Source organism: Macrosteles quadrilineatus, unplaced genomic scaffold (assembly GCF_028750875.1).
Source record: "Macrosteles quadrilineatus isolate MER2022 unplaced genomic scaffold, UCM_ALF_1.0 Scaffold_3__2_contigs__length_128488019, whole genome shotgun sequence".
Classification (NCBI taxonomy): domain Eukaryota; kingdom Metazoa; phylum Arthropoda; class Insecta; order Hemiptera; family Cicadellidae; genus Macrosteles; species Macrosteles quadrilineatus.
The window spans coordinates 111,961,542-111,987,945 of NW_026542596.1; the positions used below are offsets into that span (position 1 = coordinate 111,961,542).

General features: G+C 34.5%; 2 protein-coding genes across 4 annotated transcripts in view; one reads left to right on the forward strand and one right to left on the reverse strand.

Moving 5' to 3' along the window:
* Window positions 1-567: 567 nt before the first annotated feature.
* On the forward strand, window positions 568-4,110 carry LOC128989857 (UPF0489 protein C5orf22 homolog). Its single transcript, XM_054411941.1, has 2 exons — window positions 568-2,037; window positions 3,878-4,110. The coding sequence occupies exon 1, from the start codon at window positions 782-784 to the stop codon at window positions 1,937-1,939; it is 1,158 nt and encodes a 385-aa protein (XP_054267916.1). The 5' UTR covers window positions 568-781; the 3' UTR covers window positions 1,940-2,037; window positions 3,878-4,110.
* Window positions 4,111-5,664: 1,554 nt separating this feature from the next.
* The window catches only part of LOC128988960 (protein kinase C-binding protein NELL2-like), a 71,952-nt gene continuing 51,212 nt past the window's right edge, over window positions 5,665-26,404 (reverse strand). Inside the window, exons 7-17 of one of the 3 annotated variants that reach the window (XM_054410767.1) lie at window positions 25,400-25,528; window positions 24,273-24,366; window positions 22,300-22,491; window positions 21,406-21,525; window positions 19,617-19,877; window positions 17,694-17,933; window positions 14,758-14,892; window positions 13,694-13,953; window positions 12,925-13,146; window positions 11,622-11,642; window positions 5,665-10,097 (exon numbers count right to left, since the gene is read on the reverse strand). In XM_054410767.1, the coding sequence (XP_054266742.1) occupies window positions 9,927-10,097; window positions 11,622-11,642; window positions 12,925-13,146; window positions 13,694-13,953; window positions 14,758-14,892; window positions 17,694-17,933; window positions 19,617-19,877; window positions 21,406-21,525; window positions 22,300-22,491; window positions 24,273-24,366; window positions 25,400-25,528 (1,845 nt within the window). In that variant the 3' untranslated portion in view covers window positions 5,665-9,926. Of the gene's footprint in view, window positions 10,098-11,592; window positions 11,643-12,924; window positions 13,147-13,693; window positions 13,954-14,757; window positions 14,893-17,693; window positions 17,934-19,616; window positions 19,878-21,405; window positions 21,526-22,299; window positions 22,492-24,272; window positions 24,367-25,399; window positions 25,529-26,404 lie in introns of all 3 variants that reach the window. The other 2 variants (XM_054410766.1, XM_054410768.1) reach the window with 2 other exon arrangements.

Genomic DNA, 26,404 nt, shown 5'->3' on the forward strand with positions numbered 1-26,404 from the left:
GCGTAGCAAGAGTTAGTTGAGTTTTTTGCTGAAAAGATTTGTCAAGCGTTACGCGTTTAAAAGAAAAATAATTGGGTAAATACAGTACTGGCTGTCGAACGACGGTCAATTCACACCGCAACCGCAGCGTAACCGCGGCTCCAACCGCTGTCATGTGTACGGTCCTAGGCGGCCGCCGCCGCGGCCACCGCGGCGGCTGCCGCCCTCATGTGTACAGGGCCATGGCTTTCAAACAGAAAACCATTGATCAGCTATAATAGTGTTTGTTTGAATGGTTATCAATATGCAAAAGTAGGAATTAGCAAACAAATTTTAGTCTTTAAAATAATTATTTAATAAAAATCGCACATCAACATTTCTGCTGAGTTGCATCAAAGACAAATAGAAAGTTGCATTGAGAAAAATTAAGCTATCTAGATTTAAGTGACGTTACGACAGAAAAGAATGTGGTTTTCACTGCGTTTGTTTTTCAGTCAGCTGGTCAGCTCAGCTGATCTAACTTCAAAAGACTTCAATTCAAAATCCTAATTCCTAACCTAACATTTAGGTAAGGTTTATTAACCTTACTTTACTTGTGTCATGTCTATTCCTTTAAACCTTTTGACATTATTGTATGATTTCTAGTTATGTCTTGATCTGAATATCGTTTACACACTTTGATAGCCCAATTGCTCAAAAGATTGGCTATTATATAGTTAATTTTACCTTTGAGTGTAATTGTGTGATTGTGATTTAGACCTTCTAGGCCTATAACAATCTTAGACTTAACAGTTTTTACACAATGAGTAAGAGACAGTTTGATGATGCATGTAGTTACAGTCTAAAACGTTTTAAGGAAATCCCGATTTTTGTTGTGGAGAATCACAATGATGTTTTGCCTTTTATTTATAGGTGTATTGGATCAAAACATTTACCATTCATTGGCAATACAATTTTGCATTTTGACTCTCACCCTGACATGTTAATACCACAAGGTTTACAAGCGAATGTAGTCTTCGATAAACAAGAGTTATTTGATAGTTTGAGCATTGAAAACTGGATTTTACCTTCCGCTTTTGCCGGCCATCTGAGTAAAATTTTGTGGATTAAACCTCCATGGGCTGATCAAATTGTCGATGGAAATCACAATTTTAAAATTGGAAAAGCAGAAAATGGTGAAATCATGGTAGATAGCATGGAAAACTACTTTTTAAGTGATTGCTTATATTGCTCTGAAGATGATCTGTTAGATTCAAGAGATGTTGTGTTTGAAGTTACGACACTTGGAGCTTATGAAAATGATGATCTCAAAAGTTCCTCAGAGTTGACTAGAGTAAAGGATATTGTGACGAAGCTCGTAAATGATGGAGATCCCTATATTTTAGATATAGATCTTGACTACTTTAGTACAAGAAATCCTTTTAATCAACTTTATAAAAATGCTAATCTCTACAATGAGTTGAAAACTATTTACAATTTTTCACTACCGAAGGAAAAAAGTGCAAAAAGTTTAAAAGCCGCTCTAACTCACAGAAGATCTCAAATTGACCAGTTGGCTTGGGCTTGGTCATACATTGAGAAAAATGGCAATTTGGATGGTTTTTCAGGAAATTTGGTTCCCATTTCAAAGATTGAGCAGTTGGCAACTAAAGTGAAAAGCCTGTACAATGATATCGATTGGATGATGATCCACGAAGCAGGATGCACATGTGATGAGTCAGGCTTGCCTGAACATGTATCTTCTAAAACTGAAATAATGGACATGATTGAAACATGTTTTACAAGATTTATTAAGGACCTCCCCAGTGCGCCAACCATTATTACTATCTCTCGATCCAGTGAAGATGATTACTGTCCACCAGAGGATGTTGATTGGATTCAAAATGAAGTTTTAGAAGTCCTTACAAAGCATTTTAATACTACAAATGTAACTCTGCAATATGAATGTGACGACAACTAATTTAGGCTAAATAAATTAGCTCGTTATTTCTCAGAAAACAAATCAATATAGGCCTTCCTAGCCTATATGGAATCCAAATTGAATCCTTACAATCACAGGTTAGTTCTTCACCAAAACGGATATACATAGGCTACAGTAGATTCCCTCTTATCCGGACTCCTCGGGACCGAGGCCAGTCTGGATAACGGATTTTCCTGTTAAACCGACGTCCCCAAAAACTTGTTAAAACGGACCGTTTACTGTGAGATTCTTAACTTAAATTTAGGAGAGCATTGTATTTAGACATGTGGTCTCAAATCTTACCCATGAGAGCAGTCGTTTCAGTACCGCCCACTTTCTGCCGTTCTAGTCCGGTTAAACCAATGTGTTGATAAAAATGGTCCGGTTAAAGAGATTTAATTTCCACCGAGTGTAGTCCGGTTAAACCGATATCCGGTTAAAAGGTGTCCGGATAAGAGGGAGTCTACTGTAGGCCTACATCTATTATATTATTAAAGTAACACAATCTAATTTTATGTAAACGGTTAAGGTCATTTACCAAATAAAAATATAGGCATATGGAATATCAAAATGAAGCTTAGAGTGTGTAGATTTGCCGAAAAGTATTGATATGGACGAACTCCCTAAGGGCTCTGCCCCAAATGTTTATTTCCAAAGGGCTACGCCCTGCATGTTTTGGAAGTTAATGTTATTTGAATAATTTAGTGAACAACAGCTGACCAATGCAATTGACAATATAGTTTGTTTGTTTACATTTTTTGTTTACTTATTTTATTACTTACTTTTATGTTCTTAAAAGAGGTGCGGTGAATGGACAGTGAAGCTATATCTAGCTGTTTGTTACAAGTGAGTGAATAAAGCTGTTCGAAACACAATGAATATGAGATTAACAAACCATGTATGTTGTTCGTTCCAAGAGGTTGTCACCGATATTTACAGGTCGCCATTTCATTGAAAAGTAATAAAGTATTAAAGACGTCGTGAAAGAGAGTGGCGAGTTCAGGTACAACCCGTACCCACCTCGGCCACCTTAGGAAGTAGGTAGCCTAAGGTATGAATGTACAGATGACAATTTCTCGAACTTGGGCCCTTGAAATGAAATATAAAGTCAAAGTTGATTAAATTAATTTAATGGTGGCTTCTGTACACCCGTGAATTCGCGGGTAGAACCTCTTGTAATTAATTACTTTAAGTTGTTATTGTATGTGAATTGTGTATTGTGTCTAGTTGTTAGCTGTATATGAAAGTAACCTAAAGACTTTTTAGTTTATAAGGCAGTCTACTTTTTTCCTGGAAGCCTACTGTCCATTTCAAGTAGGTAGAGATTGAAATAACATAGCCTACACTGCATTATATATTGCAACTTACTGTTTATGATGTTCATTATGTTGCAACTTACCCAACCATCAAACTATGAAACAGTTTTGGGGTTTTTGTAAAACGAGTCATAATCATTAAGAGACGTCTTAAACCAATTTAGAATCGAGGGATAGGCCTGCCCGTCTAAAAGTTTAGACAACAAGATGCAAATGTTATCCTTCAGACAAACAGTTAAAGAAAACTCAGATAGCTACCTTACAACTTGTATTTCTTTCAGGTCAAAAGGCCGCTAGAATTGGTCTTAAAGTCTTGTTTGTTAAGTTTGATAAAGGAAAGGATCTGTAATAACTTTTTGGCCCTGCCGAGTTCGAAGTTATCTGACAAAATAAGTTGTAGGCTATAGTCTAGACTTAACTTAACTTAGACCTATTAAGTCATAAGCTGGAGACATGCTTGTTTATCAAATCAAACTCAGTAGACATAATTTTAAAATTAGCCTAAATAGGTACCTATCGTTAGGTATTGAGTTAAACCTTTGACTTTTGTATATTAAAGCTCTATCAATAGTCAAAAATCAAACTATACCAGGGTTTGAACTAAAAATCTGTTTGTTTCTAGATTGTCAAGATAGTAAGCAGATAACTCCCAGGGGCTTGTGAAGATGATTTAAAAAGTCTTCTTTTGAGCTTCTCTACCAAAATTAATCATGACACTCTGCAGTTTTGAGTAAGTCATTCTAAGTGAATTGTTGTAGAACAGATTGTTCCCACTTGTTGAAATAGTCTTTTTAAGTTTGAGAGGAATGTTAACAAATAATAAGGTTTAGGGCAATAAAACCTTTTCTGCTGTGATATTTTTTTTGTTTTTTCTCCTTGGGTCGAGGAAGTATAATCTTAAAGACTTCTCTGACAGAGTAGACTGTGTTAGTCTTGGGTAACAAAGTGGTTTGTCACTCAATTCTTTCAATAAATCAGGGAATACAAAGACCTATTGAGGAGACAAGACTAATTTTGTTGTAAGAAGTAGCTACTTCATCGTGGCCAAATTGGTTTTACATGCTTTGACTAGGTTCTAGCCTATATATTTCTTTTGATATGATGATATAGTCCTATAACTTATGTTATTTTGTATTGTATCATAAAATTTAAAATAATGGGGATTAAATTATAGGCCTACTTATTTTCTAAAGTTTTCTCTCTATTTTATGAGCATAAATATCCAATACCTATCTTAAGAAACAAGTTAATTTTCAATGAACACATGTAAGGTTGAGTAAAAAGTGAATGGCCTTAGAGGTGCATCTCACAATAAGCCACTTAACCCTTTAACTTCCACCCGAGGATTCCATTACTTTTTTTAGGTGGTCCTCTCCTACCAAGCCACTGAGGGGTGATCTCCTTGTGATCTGCACACAACACCTGTGGGGAACAGGATTGAAATCCTTAACACGTTGACTGCTGAAAACCTTAAGATAGGCGCTCCTAAACTGCGTCGAGGCCCAGGGCGCTACTGAATCAGCAGTCGCTATTGGCATTGAAATATCTCAGTAAGACGAATCACTATTTTACACATTAGTATACTTCAGGTTAGTCTTAGAGGGTCGTGGCATTATCACATAGATAACATCCATTGGCGGGATTTGAACCTGGGACCTCGGGCTTCGAAGCCTCGAGCACCACTAGACCAGCTTGCTCCCAAACAGTCTACTACTAACACACACTGTACTAACAAATAGTGGCAAACTCAAACATCTTAGCTCAGTAATCCGAGGCCTCTTTCACATTCACAGGTTACAGCACGTATCTTGTACAATCTTCAGCCTTTTCTTTATTTCTAGCAAATTTCCAACTAGGTGGCAGGTTTTAACGACCTGACAGACCAAGATTCTGTGTTACTTTTTGTTTTGATTTACCTAGAGGCCAAAAACACTAGCTTATCTGTTCTAATTTATATTTACCGTATACATTATGTGTGTGATAACTTGAGTAAAAGTATTCCAATTTTGATGAAATCTGATAGAAAAGTGTAAGCCTAGACGTTTATTTGAACGAGATCACAAACCAGAATAATCGGAGTGTGGGAAAGGAAAGAAGTGGGGGAGGTAAGGAAGTGTGGTTATATGGGAAAGATTGGGTTTTTACAGTTTTAGCATCCCTCAAATATAAAATTTTTGAATTTCTTTTTAAACCATTTTATAGAGCTTGTTTGGGGGGTTTGAATAGAGAAGACCATTGGAAGACCTCTAGTTTATATTAGTACTTGGACGAATTGTGTTGAATGAAGGTTTTGTTAGCTTACTCATGACATCTGATACTTTAGGGCTTCCATTTAAACCGAACTATCGGCTGTCTACTAAACTGCTGGATAGGTGAAATAATACAAATTCACGCATACCAAATGTCAACATTGTTTTCTTTTTATTAGCACAAAAAATAAACACACTAAAACAAGTTCAATCTATTTATTTATTAATAACAATTTATTTCTATTTTTCTATTAGATAACTGAAATCTGCATAAATATGTATTTCATGATATATGAGGTATCAGGCCGAGCTTACTTATTTATATAATATAATATTTATATGTTCAATACCAAATTAACAGATGACTAGACGATACTACTTAAATTATAAAAAATACTGGAGACTCTATATTCGATTATGTGCCTTCTGTTTGAATAGATTTAAAAACCAACTAATAGCATTGTAAAGAATCCATTATTTTGAATTTTTTGTAGTTATGAAACATTCTTAATATTAGCTCACTATTGTAAGATGTTATTTTCACTTTGAATAACACATGACCATTCTTATTCAAGTTCATCCAACTCTTTGCAATTAGTTTTCTTTGGTTTGTTCATCTAAACAATAATAATAGACTTCTAATGCTAACAATAATGTCTTAGCCTCTTAAAGCTTGATAAAGCTTTGTTTTAGCCTAAAGAGAAATGGGTTTGGTAAAGAAATATGGCTTAAAATAGGTACTAACTAAACTTACTACCACTTGTGAAAGTTAATTAACTTATCCATGTTTTGTTTTTAAAGAACAGTTGTAAAAAACTCATACAAAAACAATAGTGATTATTTGTTGTATCTTTGGTTTCTAAGGGACATCACCAATATAAGTATCAAAACATTTGGTAATGTTATTTAAAGTAGTTAAGATTATGGTAAATCTCATACAATTTTTTTTGTTTTAATCCTACAATACAATATTTTTCATAGGAACTAAAACTATTGCGTATAAAGGATAAAATCATGCTGTTACAGATAGAGTTACTACGTAATAATAATATAAACTTTGGTTTTAAGTTAAATAAAATCAATATAAAGTTGTTCAACAGCATAATCTTGAATACAGTAATGCTTAATGAATTCAAAGATACTGTAATAGTTATTGCTATGGATTTTCCGTTAATAAGACAAATGAAGTCCAAAAAGGTTTTATTATTAATTAATTCATAAACAAAATTTCTTAGATTATTAATTTCCTGTTCCTCCCTAGGAAATTTTCGGACTCGAGCTTATAATTTACTGTCTTGTTTTTGTTCTGGTACATTTAAAATGTTAAACATGTATTTTACAATTTAAAACAAAAATATTGTTTATCAGTTACGCTTAATTTCACGGAGAAGTAAAGAACATAGGATACACTCCATGGTACACTTGAGTGGTGTATAGGGCAAAGTCCAACTGTGCTCCTCGCCCTCGTGAGGAAGACCCTGTGCCCTAGGTGATAAGAATTTCTGTACAGTGCTAGCTGTTCGGGCTCTTCTTTGCTCGTCACAAGTATAACAACATACGCACGATTGTCCCATAAGTGTGTTTCCTCTGTACCTTATTCTCTGTGATAATGTGGATTGCTTAAATATTTAACAAGTACAGTGGTGTAATCGTCCATGCTACTTGTGGGTATCCAATGGCACAAACACATTTTTGGGCCATTTAAAATCTTGTTTAATTTAGGTCTTTTATTTTTTCTTCATTTTCCTTGATTGATTAATTACAATGATCCATCAGTGAAGTAAAAAAAAATAAATATGCTATCTATGTTTTATTTCTTTTAATTAAAGCTTAAAAGGGGATGTAAAACAATACTTTTCAGGGGGTTCTCAGTTAAATTGTTGCAGCACTGCACAGGCCTAAGGTAGTCTGTACTGTTAGCTATTTACTCTTTAGGAAAACAAACTTTAGGATTGGCTACCTTATGCTATTACGCTTATCAACAGATTTTGAAAGTCTACAGCTGTGTAAAATAAGCCTTTGTGTTTAAACCAAAGTTTGCTCAAAAGTTGTTACCAACCTCGAAACATTGACATTGAAATTCTATGATTGGCCTTTAGTGTTAAAACTGTTAAAAATTTTTTTCAATTATAGCAAAGAGCAAAATTTGAGCTAATCTTCATATTATTTTTTATAATTTTGTTGAAACTTATGAACTAAAAATTATTGCTTGTTTTCCCTGATACAATCAATTTTCATCAGTATTTCTCACAATACAAATCTTAAGTTAGGCCCTACTTAAGTGACATACATATTTATTTTTACATTTCATCAGTCTCGTATTATTATTGACTTAAATACAAACGAAATACCATACTTGTGTAAGTGGTTACGCTGGTAATTCTTCCTCCTCCTCAGTTCTTGCCATTTGGCACTCGATTCGGTTACTACGACTTAGCATCACACATTTACCTGGTAAGACTAGTACAAGTAAGTTTGAACATGTGTTTGAAACTACAAAGCGAATGCAGATCCCAATGTATAAAAGCAAATTAATATTGTATGCATATGGTGATTTTGCAAATGGCTACAAATTTTACAATCTTAAGCAAAAGGTACTGTTTGTCTTGAACATTGGTATTTCACCTTTAAATACCTGTTAATGTAAATTTAATTGGAAAAAATAAAGTGAATTATAATACTTTACTTAGAATAGATATTAATCATTTGAATATCAACCAAGACTTAGTTTTGATGTATATTATTTTTGATGAGTTCAGGAATTATTTGTTGACTTTATTCAATTAAATATTTTTCTTTACTTTTATAGTTTAACGTACTTCAATCCCAAAATGTATTCATCTTCAAAAACTGAAATAAATAATGTGGACAATTATTGTTAAAGGAAATGATTTTTTATAATTGATTTAAAGAATAGATTTAATCTAAATATACAGAAAATACCTGTTCAAAACTTAACTAAAATTAAAGGCCTGAAAGTAAAATGTGATGATTGATGAAGTTTGAATAGTATCGGTTTTGTTGTCATATTACCTCTGTTATAGTATTATTAATATTTTACATCTAACGTTGAGAGAACACAATGAAGAAAAACTGTGCGTTACTGTTAGACCGAATGCCTCAAGCTATTTCCTATAAAGGAATGTACATATTTATATTCTATGCAATGCAGACTATTACCTTTAAGAAATTTATTGCATTTATATACTAAATATAAAATATTCTATACAAGGATAGGAAATTCTTGCCTACATCTGATCCAATATAGTTGTCGTTGGCGAATGATTGTCATTATATCGTTGCGACGGTTAACGGAGCTCAAGAATATTAATTTATATAATTTTTAAGGGGGAAACACACAGACAATATGATATTGCATTACATTTTAATCAGTACTATTGCTGCAATAGGACACTCTGTCGGTTGTTGATTTTTGTGGGTTTTGTTTTTACAATGGCAGAAAATGTGACATGGAATATGAGGTGTGTGTTTTTATAAAAAAAAATGCTGTGTGAATATTTCTGTATTCGAACCCTTGTATTATAAATCAGCTTACAAGCGTATCATATTTGTTTGCATCAAAATAATAATTTTTGAACTAAGGTGTTATTTTAGTTAAGCCCTAAACATGGAATAAGTATCACAATGTTGTAGCCTAAATATTAAAGCTAGTAGAGGAGGTATGGTTAATCGCAACAAGGTTTTTATAAATTATTTTTTACATCTCTTACAATGATTAAGTAAAATTTATTTTTTTAATGAACTGCCCTGTTTAACAAAAGTGCACGAATTATTAATATTTTTTCAATATTAAGGCTTATTAGAAGTAATTTTGTATTATTGCCACAGGTTGCAAATCTACAAACATATAATTAACCTTATAAAGATATCTATTTACATTTAGAACCTCTTCTAAGTACTACTTTACACATAAATACACAACTTAAAAAAGAACGAAACTATAATAGCGACAACAAAAATCGTAAAGATAAATAAATAATTATAAAAAATATAAAATGTCGCAAAACATAATAAAAACTACTAAAAACATGTACGAAGCGTTTTTACAAAATACACCTCGTGTATATAGTATTTACACACTTATCAAAGTATAAAAAAGTATCGTAAAGCAAGCTTAAACTGGCACCAGATGTGGGCAAGATTGGCGATCTTAAGCTATCTAAATACGTACACAGGTAAAGCCCCTCGGGTCGAGAGCTAAGGTACTTCTAACGGTGCCGAGACAGCTTCGGGTAACGTCGGTCCGGCGACGTACGAATAAATACTAGAAAACAAAATAGTTTTCAAGGCCTCCATTCTCGCAAGGTAACGCAAAGCGTATTTCACAATGCAGATGAAAATACATAGAAATCCTGTAAATCATCCGGTAAAAATGCACAAAAACACACGTAAGGAACTATGTTAGCCTCGTGGGGTCGAGCGGACAGCACGAGTGTCATTAGCACTAGCAGGCTCAGCCGCAGTCGTGTGAAGCAGTGTTTGCGATGGCGGTGGAGTCGGGGAAGTAGCTCGTCGCGGTAGTTGAGTAGCAGCAGCGCAGCGGAGGTCAAAAGTGCAGCATAACCGTCCGTCCTGAAACAAGACACTGTGTCAAACACTACGACTGAGTATCCACCCGTTACTTATAGTATACTTCACTTGACTAGGTTGACAATGGAGTAGAAATGGTACTAACGTTAATGCAGGCATTACATACAAATATATATCTCGTCAAAAAGTTTAATTGTACATTTTATGTAGTACAAGATTGCTAATTAGCCACTAATTATTAGCCTTTGGTAGTTAACGCTTGCATTAGGAGGGCCTTTGGTATTGAATCTTTTGATTAGGGGTAAATCAATCGGAAGATATTTTTCTTGAACTCATTAAGGTCCTTTAATTACTATACTAACTAAGAATGCATTGATACCTTTCAATTAATTCAATCAATTTCTTTAATAAAGCTGAATGAATTTACTGTTTCAATCTCTAAAACCATTTGATTAATATTTTACCACTATAACAGAAAGGCTTATCCTTCCAAATCCATCTACCTAACTTAATCTCATATTTTAGTTAATCAAAGTTTTACGATACGAGTTTCATCAACTCGTACTTTTGTGACTCAATTCTTTTAATCATGTCTTTCACTCTTACACTTAGTGATTTCTTATGCACTTGATCCCAGCTAATGTTAGGCGAAGTTTGCTGTAAAGCATAGGAAGAGGAGGAGAGGAGTGTCGGTATTGAGGAAACAGTTAAATCAAGAGAGCAAACAATATATAAAGAGAATAATCATAACATGCGGCTCGATAGGAAGGTGCAGCTGCTTCTATCGCAAGACAAGTGCGTTCATGCATTCACTCACTCTTCTCATCACCATAAGTACCCCATCAAATCTAAATAAAAATCTGGACTGAAAAGAAATTTCCGAATTCAAGAAAACAAAGACATTGTTAGTGTTTACCCATTATAGATTGTTTCATTAGGGTGTTTTACTGTAAACCTTAAAAAGTTTGATAAATGTTTGTGAAATGAAATAACTACAATTTGCCAACAAAACAATTAAGTGAACCATTGTCAGTGTTTCCTGGACTGATCCACGTTGGAAATAAATATGTGTATAAATTGAAAATGTACGGCTTTTGTTTGTGAACACAAAATTCCATTAATCCAGACATACCTATATATTGGAAAAATCTTCAATAAAATAGTTTTTTGACACAGTAATCTTATTGCATTATATTTTTTAAATGTGAGTACCTACTCTAAATTGTGCATATACACATTTTATGTTACAAATATTATATAAACTGGAGGTCTTAGAAATAGTTTGGACTACTAACAAGATTGTGACATAAACCCAAAAATTCCTATCTCCCACACCGTCATCAAACAATCGTTAGCAACATAAAATAACGAAACAGAAGAAAAGTGAGTGAATAAATTGTGCATTGAAAAAATAGTGCTAACTTTGACGAGCAAAAAAGTAGTGCTTTTAGACAGATTGAGTAGGTTAATAGTAAATTTGTTAGCTTAACACTGCATTGTTAAATTTAAGTGTAAATGTAGTTTATCAAGTGATTACCGATGCACACAACACGCCAAATTGCTCACCAAAGTTGCGCAGTACGGCACCTGAAATATCGGGGTATTGTTAGTAGGTTGTCTTGCAAATAGGCAGAGGTCACCTAGAGCAAAGCTGCACATGGGACACATCTGGGGTTAAATCAGTCAAACATAAAAGTTAATAACTACAGTAAGTATTCAACAATCGTAAAAAATAACATAAATCAAACTAAGCGGCTAATCTAGGAAATTCAATTAAGACATCAGTAAAAATAATTATTCAAGGATTTTTGTTAGAGATAAGGAATATCAGTTAACATATCTTTAATTTGATATTCACAATTTCTGTCTCCATTAAGAGACATAGGAATGGTGTATATATTACACTGTTTCTGTAAATGAATCTATGCAAGTTTTAACATAACTGAATTTGATTACAGACACCTTAAAATATTGAAATGATAATCACTAATAACTGTACTATGTATCTATTCTAAATATAAATATCATTCATAGCCATTACTAATGAAATACGTAACAACTCTATAACTTAAACATGATTGATTTGCCAACAAATTTATTTTCATTTCTTTCCTGACTTTTTCAAACTAAATTGGTATTCACCAGGCCTACAGGGAATTTGGTGTAAGACTAGTGCTCACAAGGTTTTCGGGTGATAGGTTTTTTTCATCCGTACTTAAAAAATAACTTCACAGTACTAAATCCTGTATCATGTTGTGTCAGATTTACCAACCTACCTTGTTTCAAAACTCCTTGGATAATTTGAGTTTTAGTCATGGACCATGATACATATAGGTTATATATAAAATTCCACACCAAATATTCTTCACTAGACCTCTAGAAACACTAATGTTGATCCAAAAGTCAGCAATTACGCAAATAATTCTAGGTATACAAGAGTAAAAGTGGTAAAATATCTCCTATTACGATACCTGTAGCTGATGCAATATTTAGCTGTGCATTTAATTAAGTTGCTCTGTACTTACCGAATCTCTAATTCTAAAAATGTATACTTTAAATTCTTGTTGAAAGCAAAAAATTATGAATTGGCTTATTGTTCCACAATATTCACTTTAAAAATACCCTAGTTTAAAAAAATAAAAAATCCTACAAAGGATATAAGTATTTTTTTTTTTTTTTTTTTTTATAAAAATAAATCTAACTTGTAACATCTCTAAGACCGTTTACATAAAAACAACAAAACTGTTAGTAAACAACTAAGATAACAACCATCTTAACAAAAACAAATTACACAGAATTTATTTAGACACAGAAAACTTTCACAAAGGCAAACTTTTCACAAATCGTCAAGCTCTGGTCGTTAGCTTACCTTACAGTTACACGCGGTGCACTTATCGTAAGGGTCGTTCCAGTAGCTGCCAGAGTCGTAGAGTCGCCCGGCGTAGGTGCAGGGCTGGCCGCTGGTGGTGTTGGAAGGCTCCAGGGCGCACGGGTCGTTGAGGCAGCGAGGACAACAGTCGCCAGGCGTCAGTAGAGGGTCAGGACACGTGGTGGGGGGACACTCCATCGGCCAGCAGTCCACCTCACCAAACTGTTAAACAACATAAATAGCTAACTTGTAGCACTGATTATCATTACTGTTGTTCAAATATAGAGTATGTACATTGAAACGTAAAACGGTACCTATTTGAGTTTAAACTAAATTCCAATCTGAATATGGATTTTAAGGATGAACTCAGAATTCCTTAATCACCTGAAAATATTGTACACAAATGCATTGGAAGGTCAACATGTTCTTATATACTTGCATAACTGTATAAAAATTCCACAAATTAACTTCTGGGGCAGTCCAGGTTGTTGTCATGAATTTGCTAACATTGTAAAACTATTTTTTTAAGAAATAATACATGATCTATTTTTTAAAACACTCCTTGTGAAGGTGATGTACCTATTTAGGAAACTTAAAAAAATTACAGGAATTTATATCACTGAAGAATTTGTTTCATACAACCTATTACTGGGTTGATTAAAAAAATTAAGATCAAGTGTCAAAATGAGAGGGTCATAATAAATCAATTTACTAAAAGCCTGTCTCTAACATTACTAATGTTTTCCCCAACTCTGTAGTAAATACATACAAGGCATTCGCAAGTCTGACACTGGTATATCCAGCGTTCTCCGCTGCGGAAGACCACATGTCTCAGTTCCTGATGTTTGCACGCCGCGCGAGGGTCGCACTGCGGACAGCACTTGTTGTGGTCACTCCCCTGCGCTGCACAGTCACAGATCGGCTCCTGACAGCTCAGCACGCCGTCCACGCACGTACAACGTTTGCAGGGCGCGTTAGGTGGTGTAACTGTCATACCATTCTCTATCTCGTTACCCTCCAGCATACAGCCTGTGGAAATATTTCATTGTTATCAATGTTTTAGTTTTTAGATTTCTAGATAACGGTGTTTAAGACGTACAAATAGTGGCCAAAGTGTCTTGAGCTATGAAAGCAATGACAGTAGAACCCTTCACATTCAACTTCAGTTTTTTTTGTTTTGAATCCGTGCTTTATCTGGCCACTTATCAATATTCAAAAATAAAATGAATTTTTGTCACTTAAAAGCAAAAAGTTAAGCACTTCTCATGTTTCATTTGTTTCTGGTGTATCACAGTTCAACTACTTGACCCATCTCTATACATGAAATATTGATAAAATGAAACACATACATATTAGGTAAGTCAAAATGTTTGTACTCGATTACCTTATTTAAAAAATAAATTTCCTTTTGGTGTTCTAACATTAGTTAATTTGTTTTGGTGTTTTTTTAAATTTTATTTTTTTATATATATATAAATGCAAAATTCTGATCAACGCACAGGCCAAATTATAGCACCTAGTAGCATGAGATTTTGCATACATATTCCTCTCCTAGCGTCGGCAATAAGAAACGATTTTACAAAATGTGGTATTTGACCACAAAAAGGTATAGACGAACATGGGTACTTTCAAGGGCTATAGGGCAAAAACTGCAATTTTCCAAGCCTTGTGACCAACTCTAATCTATTTCTTGTGGCCTATAACCACGTAATAAATCAAAAAGTATCTGGGAAAATCAATCACTAACTTATCCAACCTAGGTTTCCTCCCATGGGGGTTGACATCACTGTATTAGTTTATTGACTGTCCAGCAGGTTTGTGGTGGCTACTCACTCAGTTTGCACTGATCCCCCTTGGTTGGGTCTTCTGTAGTTGAGTGGCTACAGGAACACTGGAACCCTCCGTCAGTGTTTACACACTCAGCGCTCGGATGGCAGCTGTGACTTCCATTGCTGCACTCGTCTAGGTCTAAGAAAACAATCAATCAATCAATCAATCAAATCACTTTATTTGTCCTTGTACATGTCATTACAAGAAATGGCGTCAAATATAAAACTAAAAAAACAATACAATTATAAATTAAAAAAAAAAAAAAAACTATCACTACTGCTTCATAATTTTGTTGTATTCATAAAATTCCTCTATTGAGTACATGGGTTTGTTGATCAAATATATTTTCAATTTACATTTTAGTTTGTTATTGTTTTTTTCTGATCTTAGTTCATTCGGAAGTGCTTTAAAGAATTTATTGCCAATGTATGTCGTCTTTTTTTTAAAAAATTCCAATCTATGTTTTTCAAAATGTTTTTCGGTCTGTCTTCATGTATTATATTGATGAACTATTGGTTGTACATAAGTTTTTGTTATAAAAAATAAGATACATTCAAAAATATACAGACCATACACAGTTAAAATTTTAAGATTTTTGAAGTGTTCTCTTGCGGAGTCATCATCTTCAAGTTTGAGCATACATCTAATTGCTTTTTTCTGTAGGTTTAGAATTGTATTCAGATTATTTATTGTTGTTGCACCATACAAGCCAATTCCATAAGAAATATTAGAGTGAATCAGAGCAAAATATATTTGTTTTAGTACAGGCAATGAGCATAGGCTGGCCATACGCCTTAAGGCGAATAAACCGGAGTTAATTTTTCTTGATATATGTTCGACATGTTTGTCCCAGCATAGGTTTTCATCAATATATAGACCTAAAAATTTAGCCTCATTCACTTGTTCAATAATTTCATCTTCAATCATTATATTTGGAGATATTTTTTTACGATTTTGCTTTGTGGAAAATGTAATAAATTTAGTTTTATTTGGATTTAACAAAAGACTATTATTATTGAAGTATTGCTTTATATTAGCTAGTTCTATAAAACTTAAATATTCAATTTCATTTTGGTTCTTTGCTGAGATTTTTAAATTTGCGTCGTCTGCATATAAACATAAATTACTATGGGGAACAGTCTGTAGCACTTCAGGAAGTCCGGTTATGTAACATAAGAACAGCAAAGGACCCAGAATCGATCCCTGTGGGACGCCACATGAGACCAAACATAAGTCCGATGCTGCGCCCGTGATCCTATTTGAAATGGTTTGGTTAATTTCAACATACTGATATCGGTCGGAAAGTTATGACTTAAACCAATTGTATGCAACTCCCTTGACACCAAAGTTCAATAATTTATCAAGTAATAGATGATGATTTACGCTTTCAAAAGCTTTTGTTAAATCCATAAATATGCCCACTACGTTCTCCCCTTTATCTATGGACTCTATGATGGATTCAATAAAAGAAACGGCTGCAGTGAAAACCGATTTTCCGGGCCGAAAACCGTGCTGGGACATATCTAGAATGTTTGAATTTTCTAAGAATTGGGATAATCTTCTGTACACAACTTTTTCATAAATTTTTGAAAAGGATGGCAGAATCGAAATTGGACGATAATTGGACATGTCTTTTGTAGAATATTTTTTATGTATAGGTACAACTTTGGATATTTTTAATTTTTTTGGAAAAATGCCAGATATTAAAGAAGAGTTAACCAGATGAACTAAGATTTTACATAGGTGTATTTTTGCAGATTTTATTATAGTTACAGGAATTTCATCAAACCCATATGATTGCTTATTTTTTAAAGAATCTAATATTTTAATAATTTCGTTTTCATCTGTGGGCTCACAGCGAAAAGTCTGATTATGAGGAGAGAAACTACTTGAAAGACTATTTTTCTGTACACTAGGTTCTATATCTGGTTTTGTTTGAAGGTCTTTTATACAGTTTATAAAATAATTGTTTAACAAATTACTTATAACTAAAACATCAGATACATTCTTATTATCTACAGTCAATTCTAGATTTTGTTTGTTTTTGGGCAGAACTCCAACCTCAGTATTTACTATTTTCCAAGTTGTTTTAATGACATTTTCTGATTCATTTATCTGCTTATTATAAAAATTGGTTTTTGAATCTTTTAACATTTTCCTATATAACTTATTTTTCTCTTTAACACATTTCTTCAATTCTTTATTTTTTGTTACTCTAGCTTCTTTTTCTAAGTCAATAATATTGTTTCTTTGCTGTTTTATTTCTTCTGTGACCCAGGATTTTTGCTTATAATTTATCCTTTTAACTTTTTTAGGAAAAGCTAAGTTAAAATGATACATAAAAATATTGAGAAACTTATCATATTTGTCCTCCACACATGAAAAATAAACTTCATTCCAGTTTTCACTTTTAAGTGATTCAAGAAATAGGTTTACATTATCTTTTGAAAAGCATCTCTTATATTTTGTTTCAAATTAGATCATACTTGGCATCTGTGAACAACTTTTAAATCAAACCATATTTGTTCATAGGTATTTTACGAGAATAGCCATGGAAATATTGGGAGGATGTTTTTATTTTGGACTTGAGAAAAATTTGGATGGTAAAAAAGACGCTGCTCTCACATAATCTCATGTTTTCGTGAATTCCCCATATAAGGAATAAGCTACTACCGTAGGTCTCATGTCTCATGGGACTCATTACCCATAAGACCAATTTATTTTTTGTTTTTAATTAAAAATCATCCGTTTTTTTTTTATTAAATTTGCTACAATTTTGTAAACCTACATCCATTCAAAGGAGATCACAAACCGGCATGATAATACTATGATTAGAACGGGGTGCCTTAAGCATTTAATTGAAAACGCCTGCTTTTGTTGCAGTGTGAAATAAATTAATTTACTAATCACACACGACACAGTTTCATGGCAAATTATACCTGTGCAGGTAGTAGATAGAGTGTTGTCGGGCAGTATTGTGCTGCGATAGCCGGGCTTGCAGCGGCAGTAGTACCAACCCGGCATGTTGACACACACAGCTGACGGTTGGCATTGGTGTAGGCCTGCAGTGCACTCGTCCAGGTCTGCCTCACAGCTGTCCCCAACGTAACCCTTGCGACACTGGCACACTCCCGGCCTCACACACTCCCCACCGTTGAGACACGTCTGAGGACACACCGCTGGAAACAACAAACTCACAATTGGGAACTGATTTTTGAATTGTTATACTCCACAAGCTCATACTTATGAACTAATGAAAAAGTCTTTTAGAAAGTGCTTGAATTTATTAAATTGTGTTTCTTTTCGGATGTGAGCTGGTAAAAACTGGAGGAATTTTAGCCCTATGTAAGAGGTCTTTTTGGTGTAGAATTCTAAATTATGCCGAGGTATGTTAATTTGTAATCTAGTGTTATATACTAATTGTTCTGTTGAGGTGGATGATAGTTGAGTCTGTTTTGCACAAATTATTTTTCTTAAATGTAAAGACTATAAACTGTTAATATTTGTAATTCACAAAAGATATACAGGGTGTGTATAAAAAACGTTTCAGGACTTTGGGATATATGAATCCTCATACTAAAAGAAAGAAAAAAGGTTATGTGAAGGTATGTCCGAAAATGCACATTTCCCTAGGTATCCGATATTTTGTTTTTTAATAACAGTTTTCTTTGAAGTTTTTAATCAGATGATTATTAAACTCGGGAAGCATGTTAACGTACACAAGACCTATTATAAGAAAAAAAATATAAAGATGGTCCGATTAGAAATTTCAAAATGGCGGCCGTTTAGCTTTTATAACATAAATAACTAAAAATTGGGTTAAATAACTAAATAACAAAACAAAATGGCGGTCGTTTAAATTTTATAACTTAAATAACTCAGAAATGGGTTACGGTAAATAACTAAATAAATAACAAAACAAAATCGCTGATATGTGGGTAAATATGCATTTTTATTTTTTGGACATACCTTAACAACTTTTTTCTTCCTTTTAGTACTTTATGAGTATTCATATCCCAAAGTCCTGTAACGTCTGTTATGGACACCCTGAATAGCATTGATCTTTTGTTAGGCAGATTAATAATTGATTGCTTATGACAAAAATAGCACCTGTATTCTGAATTGATATGGATCCAACCCATGGCATTCAGATTTAAGTAGAGCTTTATAACCAACTAGCTGTAACCCGCGGGCTTTGCCCCGTTTAACTTCTTAATTTTCAAGATTATCTCGTTCGCATGGCTCAATCACGTCCTGGTTGAAGTTTGTTCGCTACGCTCACTCACCTTTAGGTTGGAGCTCGTTTGCTACGCTCACTCACCTTTAGGTTGGAGCTCGTTCGCTACGCTCACTCACCTTTAGGTTGGAGCTTGTTCGCTGCGCTCACTTGCCTTCAGGTTAGCTCGTTCGCTACGCTAACTCGCCTCCAGGTTGAAGTTCGTTCGCTACGCTCACTCACCTTTTGGTTGCAAATTAGCTGTTGTCATAAATGTAAAAGAAATAATAGTGCTGCACCCTGTTGGTAATCCTTGTAACTTTAATGCTATTGAACATCATAGAACAGAACCAACTTGTTTAATTGAAACAGCTGTTAAGATTCAATAATTCCATTTCTCATAAGGTTAACATGGGAAACTCCAGAGCCACTGGGGCGGAGCCCGAAAGGATTTTTGAAATAAGAATATGCCTATATGTTAATCGGGAATGTGAGCTATCATCATGCCAAATTTCAGCCCAATCCGACCAGTATTTTTCGAGTTTACTTTTCCCATACACACATACAGCAACCACCTCTTTTTTATAATAGTATAGATAGATGGGATACCCAGACAATAGATTCAGCAAACTTATCAAATACTTACGAGTGCACTTGTATCCGTCTCCCGTGTACCCGTCCTGACACAGGCAGTGGTAACTGCCCTGAGTGTTCCTACAGGTAGCGTGTGCGTCACACTGATGTGTCCCTGTCGAACACTCGTCCACCTCCACACAGTTGAACCTGTCGAGCCGTCGATGACCCGGCAGACACTCGCACTCGTAACCTCCGGCAGTGTTTACACACCTCGTGTTAGAGTGGCAGTGATGACCCTCCAGTCCTCCCTGGCTCTGGCACTCATCTATGTCTGTAAACAGTCGTAAGTTGTATCATTCACTTTGGATACTGCAAGGGGCTTTCTTATCTTAGTGTTGAATTTTCAGCAAAATAAATAATTATAGTTTTTTAGGGATGTGGAGTAGTTATTTTCATAAATTTTTACTCTATTGTATTGTAATATAAAAAAAAAAAACACAATAGGCTATTTTGAGCAATGTATTATCATCACATTGAGTCATCATATGAGTGAAGCCTATGAGAGCAAAATTGAAATATCTTGTGAAGCTCTTTTAATGGCTAAGATCAGCTGTTTGTTTGGCCAGAACCATTTCATTAAATGCCAAAGATAAAACACAGCTAGGTCCAATTTCAAACTATCAAAAAGCTACCAACTTTCCTCAGGGCCATATTTAGAATCGATGAGGCCCCCAGTGGCTCTCACCAGAGGGGCCCCTCTATATTCTGATTCTACGGAAGGTTGGAACTTAAGGGTAGAAATACACGTGGTATTGCTTCAACTTGAATTGGTCTTTTTGTTTCCATCAATCTAATCGGCATAAAGCAAAATAGTGAATGATCAGGGAGATATCATCTTCGTCTTCTGCAATTGCAAAAAAATCTAGAATGTCTCCTTGCGGGAAACATTAAACATCTTGCACTAACGCAGAGACATCATCGTCTTCTCCTCCAAACACTGTGGAATCATGAACGTCTCCTATGGCCGCTGAGAAATAGTTTGCGTCTTGCGCGAACTTGGAGACGTTATCTTTGTCTCCACCGATCGCGGCGTAGTCATGAAAGTGTTCTGTGGCCACGGAGAAAGAGGTAACATGTTGCGCAAGTGCGGAAACCTAATTTTTGTCTTCTCCGATCATGGAAAAATTTGTTCTGCGGCCATAGAGAAATAGTTAACATCTAGGGCGAGTGCGGGGATACCATCTCCGTCTCCTTCGATCATGGCGAATGAAAGTGTTCTGTCGCCGCGGAGAAATAGTTAGCGTCTTGCGCGAGCCCAGAGACGTCATCTTCGTCTCCTCCAATCACAGTGGAACCATAAGATTGTTCTGTGGCCACCGAGTAAGAGGTAACATGATGAAATTGTCTCCTTTGATCATGATGAAATCGTGAAGATTTTCCCAGTTTTCGGGTACATGATCTTTGACTCCCGCGGTCCCAACAAAATCCTGAGCATCTTCCGCAATCGCAGATGAATAGTGAGAACTCCTATGTTACCTGCGAAATAGGTAAGATCCTTTGTGGTGGCGCTGATTTCATTAACGTCTCCCGTGAAACAGATTATAGGTGAAATATATTTATCAAGAAAAACAATTTGAGGCCCCAAGTGAGGTCCCCCCTAAGGCCGAGGCCTCCGGCAACCGCAGTGTCGGCCGTTAGCGAAATACGGCCCTGACTTTCCTCATGATTGAACCACCAACATACCCATTACCAGGTGAGCATTACATTCACCACACAATGACACAGATTTGTCTTTACTTCTCGGTCTTCACTGACAAGAGACTTTTTAACTAAGGCGCTCAATAACATTTCCAACTTACCGTAACATGTGTGGCCATCTCCTGAGAAGCCGGTGTTACAGTGACATGCGTAAGTCGTCTCCAGGTTAAGGCAACTTGCATTACTGTGACACTCATGTCCCTTGCCACAGTAGTCCACACCTTGGTTAGTGCAAACATTAGTCAAGCCAAACAACACACACTTTGTTATCAGCATGTTAGTCTACAAAGGTGAATCTTACTAAACGTTGGAACAATCAAATACATGTTTTATTTTCATTTTCTATCCAAGTTTCAAGAACTTATATAAGATTACCTTGGTTGTTGTAGCCTGTGGTTCTTGAGGCAAAAATAAATCTTACTCAAGAACTACAGGCTACATCAACCAAGGTAATCTAATGTAAAATTAAAGCAATTGGCATGGGTACATTAAAATATTGAATTGTTGAATTGTTACCTGAATGAGGGGTTTTCTACACAGGTTATTCTTGGTAATCACAACAAAATCCAAATATGTTTAATTGTTTTCATGAAAAATGGTGTCATACTCAGTTAGGTATCATTCAATATTGTTAAACACACACACATATACAATAACAAAACAAATGTTTAAAAAGCATGTAGAGTAATTATAAATAAAATAACAAAATGTAGAGTAAATTAGGTTTACATCAGATACTGGTAGTACTTTTAGAATAACAGCATAACTTTTACCTGAGCAAAAATCAAGGAACGTAACTAAGCAATCAATTGTAACTTGATTTTAAGCTTGGTTCAACTTTGCAATTAATTGTTATACCAAACAACAAGAAGTTAGTGTAGTTTTTAAACATGTCAATACTTATGAACTCATCTACGGCAATCTAATTTTAATAGTCAAACTGTAACAGTTTACAGCTAAATTCAGTTTGAATTGTGACATCGGCAATTTTTCACCTGGGCAAAATTTACAGCACTCGTCTGGGACGCTGAACTGTTGGCTGGGTGGACAGGTGAGTGGAGGACACATGGTCTCGGGATCGATGCGGGTGCAATGCATCGAACCGTCGCGACACTCACACTCGACGCACTGCTTGAGACTCACAGAGTCTCCGTGGTCATACAGCGTCCCTCGTAGATAACATTGCTCTGAGAAAAACAACTCAAGGTTGTAAGCTCATATCTTAAGTGGTTAGCAACTGAGTCGACCCTCATTGATCTGGACTATTCTGAGATTAAAGTTGTCCGGAATCAATTAAAGTACGGATAAAATAAAATAATATGGGAAGAGACAGCGGGATTCCAGGATACCTTGTGTCTCCTTAACTAGTGGAGAAAAAGGTTTAATAGTGTATTCACAATAAAACAAAGGAAAACTCCAGATTATTGTTGACACTTTGGGAAACCCAATCATAGCTGTATAACATTTTTAAAAACTGCTGTAAATGGCTGTCCAGTTTAAGCAAAGTGCATTTTAAATTGGGTCCAGGTTGATGAGGGCTTCCTGCACTTTAAAATGTATCACCTTTTTCTCTCTTTACTGAGAATGTTTGTTTCTTGGATATTCAGAGATGTTTATTAGATATTTTAGCAATCACATAAAAAATACTATACGGTAAATTAAAACAAAACAAAATTGATGCTGTTAGTAGTTCAGAAACCAATTTTTCAAAAGCAGTTATTAATATTATTGTTTAAAAGTTTACAGTGAATTCTAATAGGTATTATTCATATAAAAAATTAAAGCAAATATAATATGTTAGGTAAAAAAAATTGGTTTGGTGTAAATACCCCAGTAGCACCTGGTTGTCTTGCAAACCAATTAAAATTTCCGTTTATTTATTAAAGTTTGTATTTAAATCGGCCCATGATAAAATTTAAATTTACATATTTTAGATTCACATCAATTTAAAAAATGGATCAATGTGTAGGTACTTAAGAGTTGAGGCAACTTGAGATAGTTTAATTTTTTTATAAATTTATATATAACTATTGTGTTTAAAGCTTTTATTATTTGATTCTAGCTGATATACATAAAGTCAAAAGCATAGATTAAAAATAATTTTCTCTTGATGTAAATTTTGTCATTTATATTGAGCCACATTGCTGCAACAAGTTTTTTTAAAGATTTGTGTTATGTGAATATTTTTTTATGTCCTAATTTCAAAGATTAGTATCGGATTAGTATTGCGCAAGGTATCCGAAACTAACCTTAATTTGAATTGAATGATGGTATTGATTCGGCTGATCTCAATTTTTAAAGTCTTTCTCCTCCCGATCCCTCGTTACGCTGAAAGCGATAATTTATTGGTTCGTCAATCAGTAGTGTTAATCTTTATTATTACATCATTGTTAGTGGATATTAAAACAAAAGAGAAAGACGCAAAGGAGGATAAAAACTATGTTAGAGATTAGGGACATATTTAAACATATTTAATTTACTATAGGGAATTACTTTACTCTTTATTAGTTGTAAGGCATAGAGAAGACTGTTCAGTTGTAAACTCCACCATTACATTTTTTATTTAACACTACAGAAGTAAATGAAACTTTTGTTATACTTTCTTATCCAACCAAATCGATTATTCTTGATATTATGGATTGACTACTAAATTAGATTTTAGTGAACACTAGGCAAGATTTTTTAATCTTAAAATAATTCTTTAGAACTAAGAAAAACCAAGTATTATTTTGATACGATTTGTTATATACAGTAACGATATGACTTTTTTTATTTGAGTCTTAACCTTAATCTGTCCCACTCTGATTTGTCATCTAATACAATTTCATTACCATTTCACAACATAATTCTTATGAAAACATAACCCACCACTCATATTAAATTTAGTCCAAGTCTAAAGTGTGTAAAGCCTGTATATGAGACCTAAGCCTGGCAATAAAACGTACAGAATAAGTTTAAGAATACTTACTAAGGCAACTCTTACAACATTCTCCGGGGTTCAATACGGGGTTTTTACAGTTTACAGGGGGGCATTGTACAGGTCTGCACTGAACTTCTCCATGCTGAAACAAGAACAAATAGTTACAAGTAGTCTATAGTTTCTAGACCTTAGTAGTAATAGAAATACTATTTATAATAGGCTAAGAGTTTTTTTCTTGTTCTAACCAGTGGAATTTTTAATTGAAGATGGCAAAGTTAGTTTAGTGTAAACACTTTTACAGAAAAGCGGTCCAAACCCATTGAAGTTTTTTTATTATTTATTTATTCATTTATTTTTTTTATTGAACAAATGTAGAAAGTATATGAGAGCTGATGCTGTTTAAGGGACTAAAATATCAAGGTTTATTAATTACTAGTGTCCCTGTTGCTCGAATTCGAGCAATTGCTAAGCATTACAGGCGTTATTTTAAAACGAATAACAGCCATAATTTCTCATGACTTTAAAAGATTCGACTCAAAAATTATGGAAATACTCAAGATGTACATAACAATTTATATAAATTTATCCAGATTCTCTGGCTTTTTCCCATTGTAATATTTACGCCAACCCGAATTCAAATAGTAAATATTTCATTTCGACCGATTCAGTAAATGTTTATAGCAAACTGTTAAATTAACAAACTTATTGACTGTTTACAATTAACATATGTTCTTCTTCTCACTTTTAATTTCTGACAACAGCTGGAGTTTCATAACAATTTTTGTTTCCCATGTTAATCTTATGGAGAAATACAAAACTTTAAAGGGTCCCAGGGCCTCACTCTCTAATTATTTCCCTAAAAAGAAAGTTTCCTGCACAACTTCAAGTTACGCTCTTTCCAATGACACCAAAAACATGTCAATCGGTTCAGTAGTTTCGGAGGAGTAATTGTCACAAAAAACCTGCTTGCGTATTAAATAAGTAATAGATATTCAATATTTTTAGAGCACTATAGCAAGTGAGTAAAGAAAATATTATATCGCCTCCTAATTAATATCACATACTTATTGCATTTACAGTTGCACTGCAGTTAAAAGTGTGTGTTTGATGCTTTGAAATACATTATTAAGTCGTTTGTGGCTTATTTTAAAAATTAATTTACCACAGAAACTTACAACACACGAACAAATATCACAATCATGCTGCCACGACGCACCGTCGGCGTGTATGCTGCCATTTACTGTACATGACTTTTGACAATCGCACTCTTCTAACCTGCTGATCTTGCCCTCTACTGCTATCAGCTGGAAAAAAACATAATCACAAACATTAGATTTTCAGTTTATGTATACCATGTCTCATCCTATTGAAAATTTTGAAGCCTGCGTATTGATGATGTGTTTCATATTGGCCATGTTTGCTGACGTCAACTAGATAGTTTTCTCTTATTTCAGGGTACCAAAGGTCACGCAAGTTTGTAAGTAGATATTTTGGTTGAAATATTTCTTCAAGTTGGTTAAAAAATAAAGGAGACAACAATGGGTATTACTTAGAATAGTAGAATAAAGTACTGTGCTGGATAAATAAAGTTTCAAGTTTGGTGTGGATGTCTTTAGTTTTAATTTATTTAACCATCAACCATGCTAAAACATTGTAGTTGTATGTAAGTCAGTCACAGAATGTGCAAGTGACTGAAAAGTGGAAACTATAGAGTATATAGAATGTATATAACATACGTTCTATACGGTATACATTCTATCTTCTACCCTTTTATTTGTTGGCAATGCAGTTGAGCAACGGAGAAGTATGGTACAGAGGAAACATGGTTATGGGACAACCGTGCGTTTGTTGTGCCAAGGTATGTTGGGGCGGGAATATACTAGTGACAAGCAAGGAAGAGCCTGAACGTCGTCAAGCACTGTACGGGAACTCCTATCGCACAGGACACAGGGTCTTCCTTCACCGTGAGCGTGAGGGCGAAGGGACTAGTGTGGACTTTGCCCTAGACACTAGCACTAGTGCTAGACACCACCTAAGTTAGTGTACCATATGGAATGTATCCTCTGTTCTCTATTTCTGTGCTATCGACAATAAGTCCTTTCATCAGTTAGACTTGGTAAAAAAGTTTATGTAAGTTATTCGACAGAAATTAGTAATTTACATCAGCACAACCTGTCAGT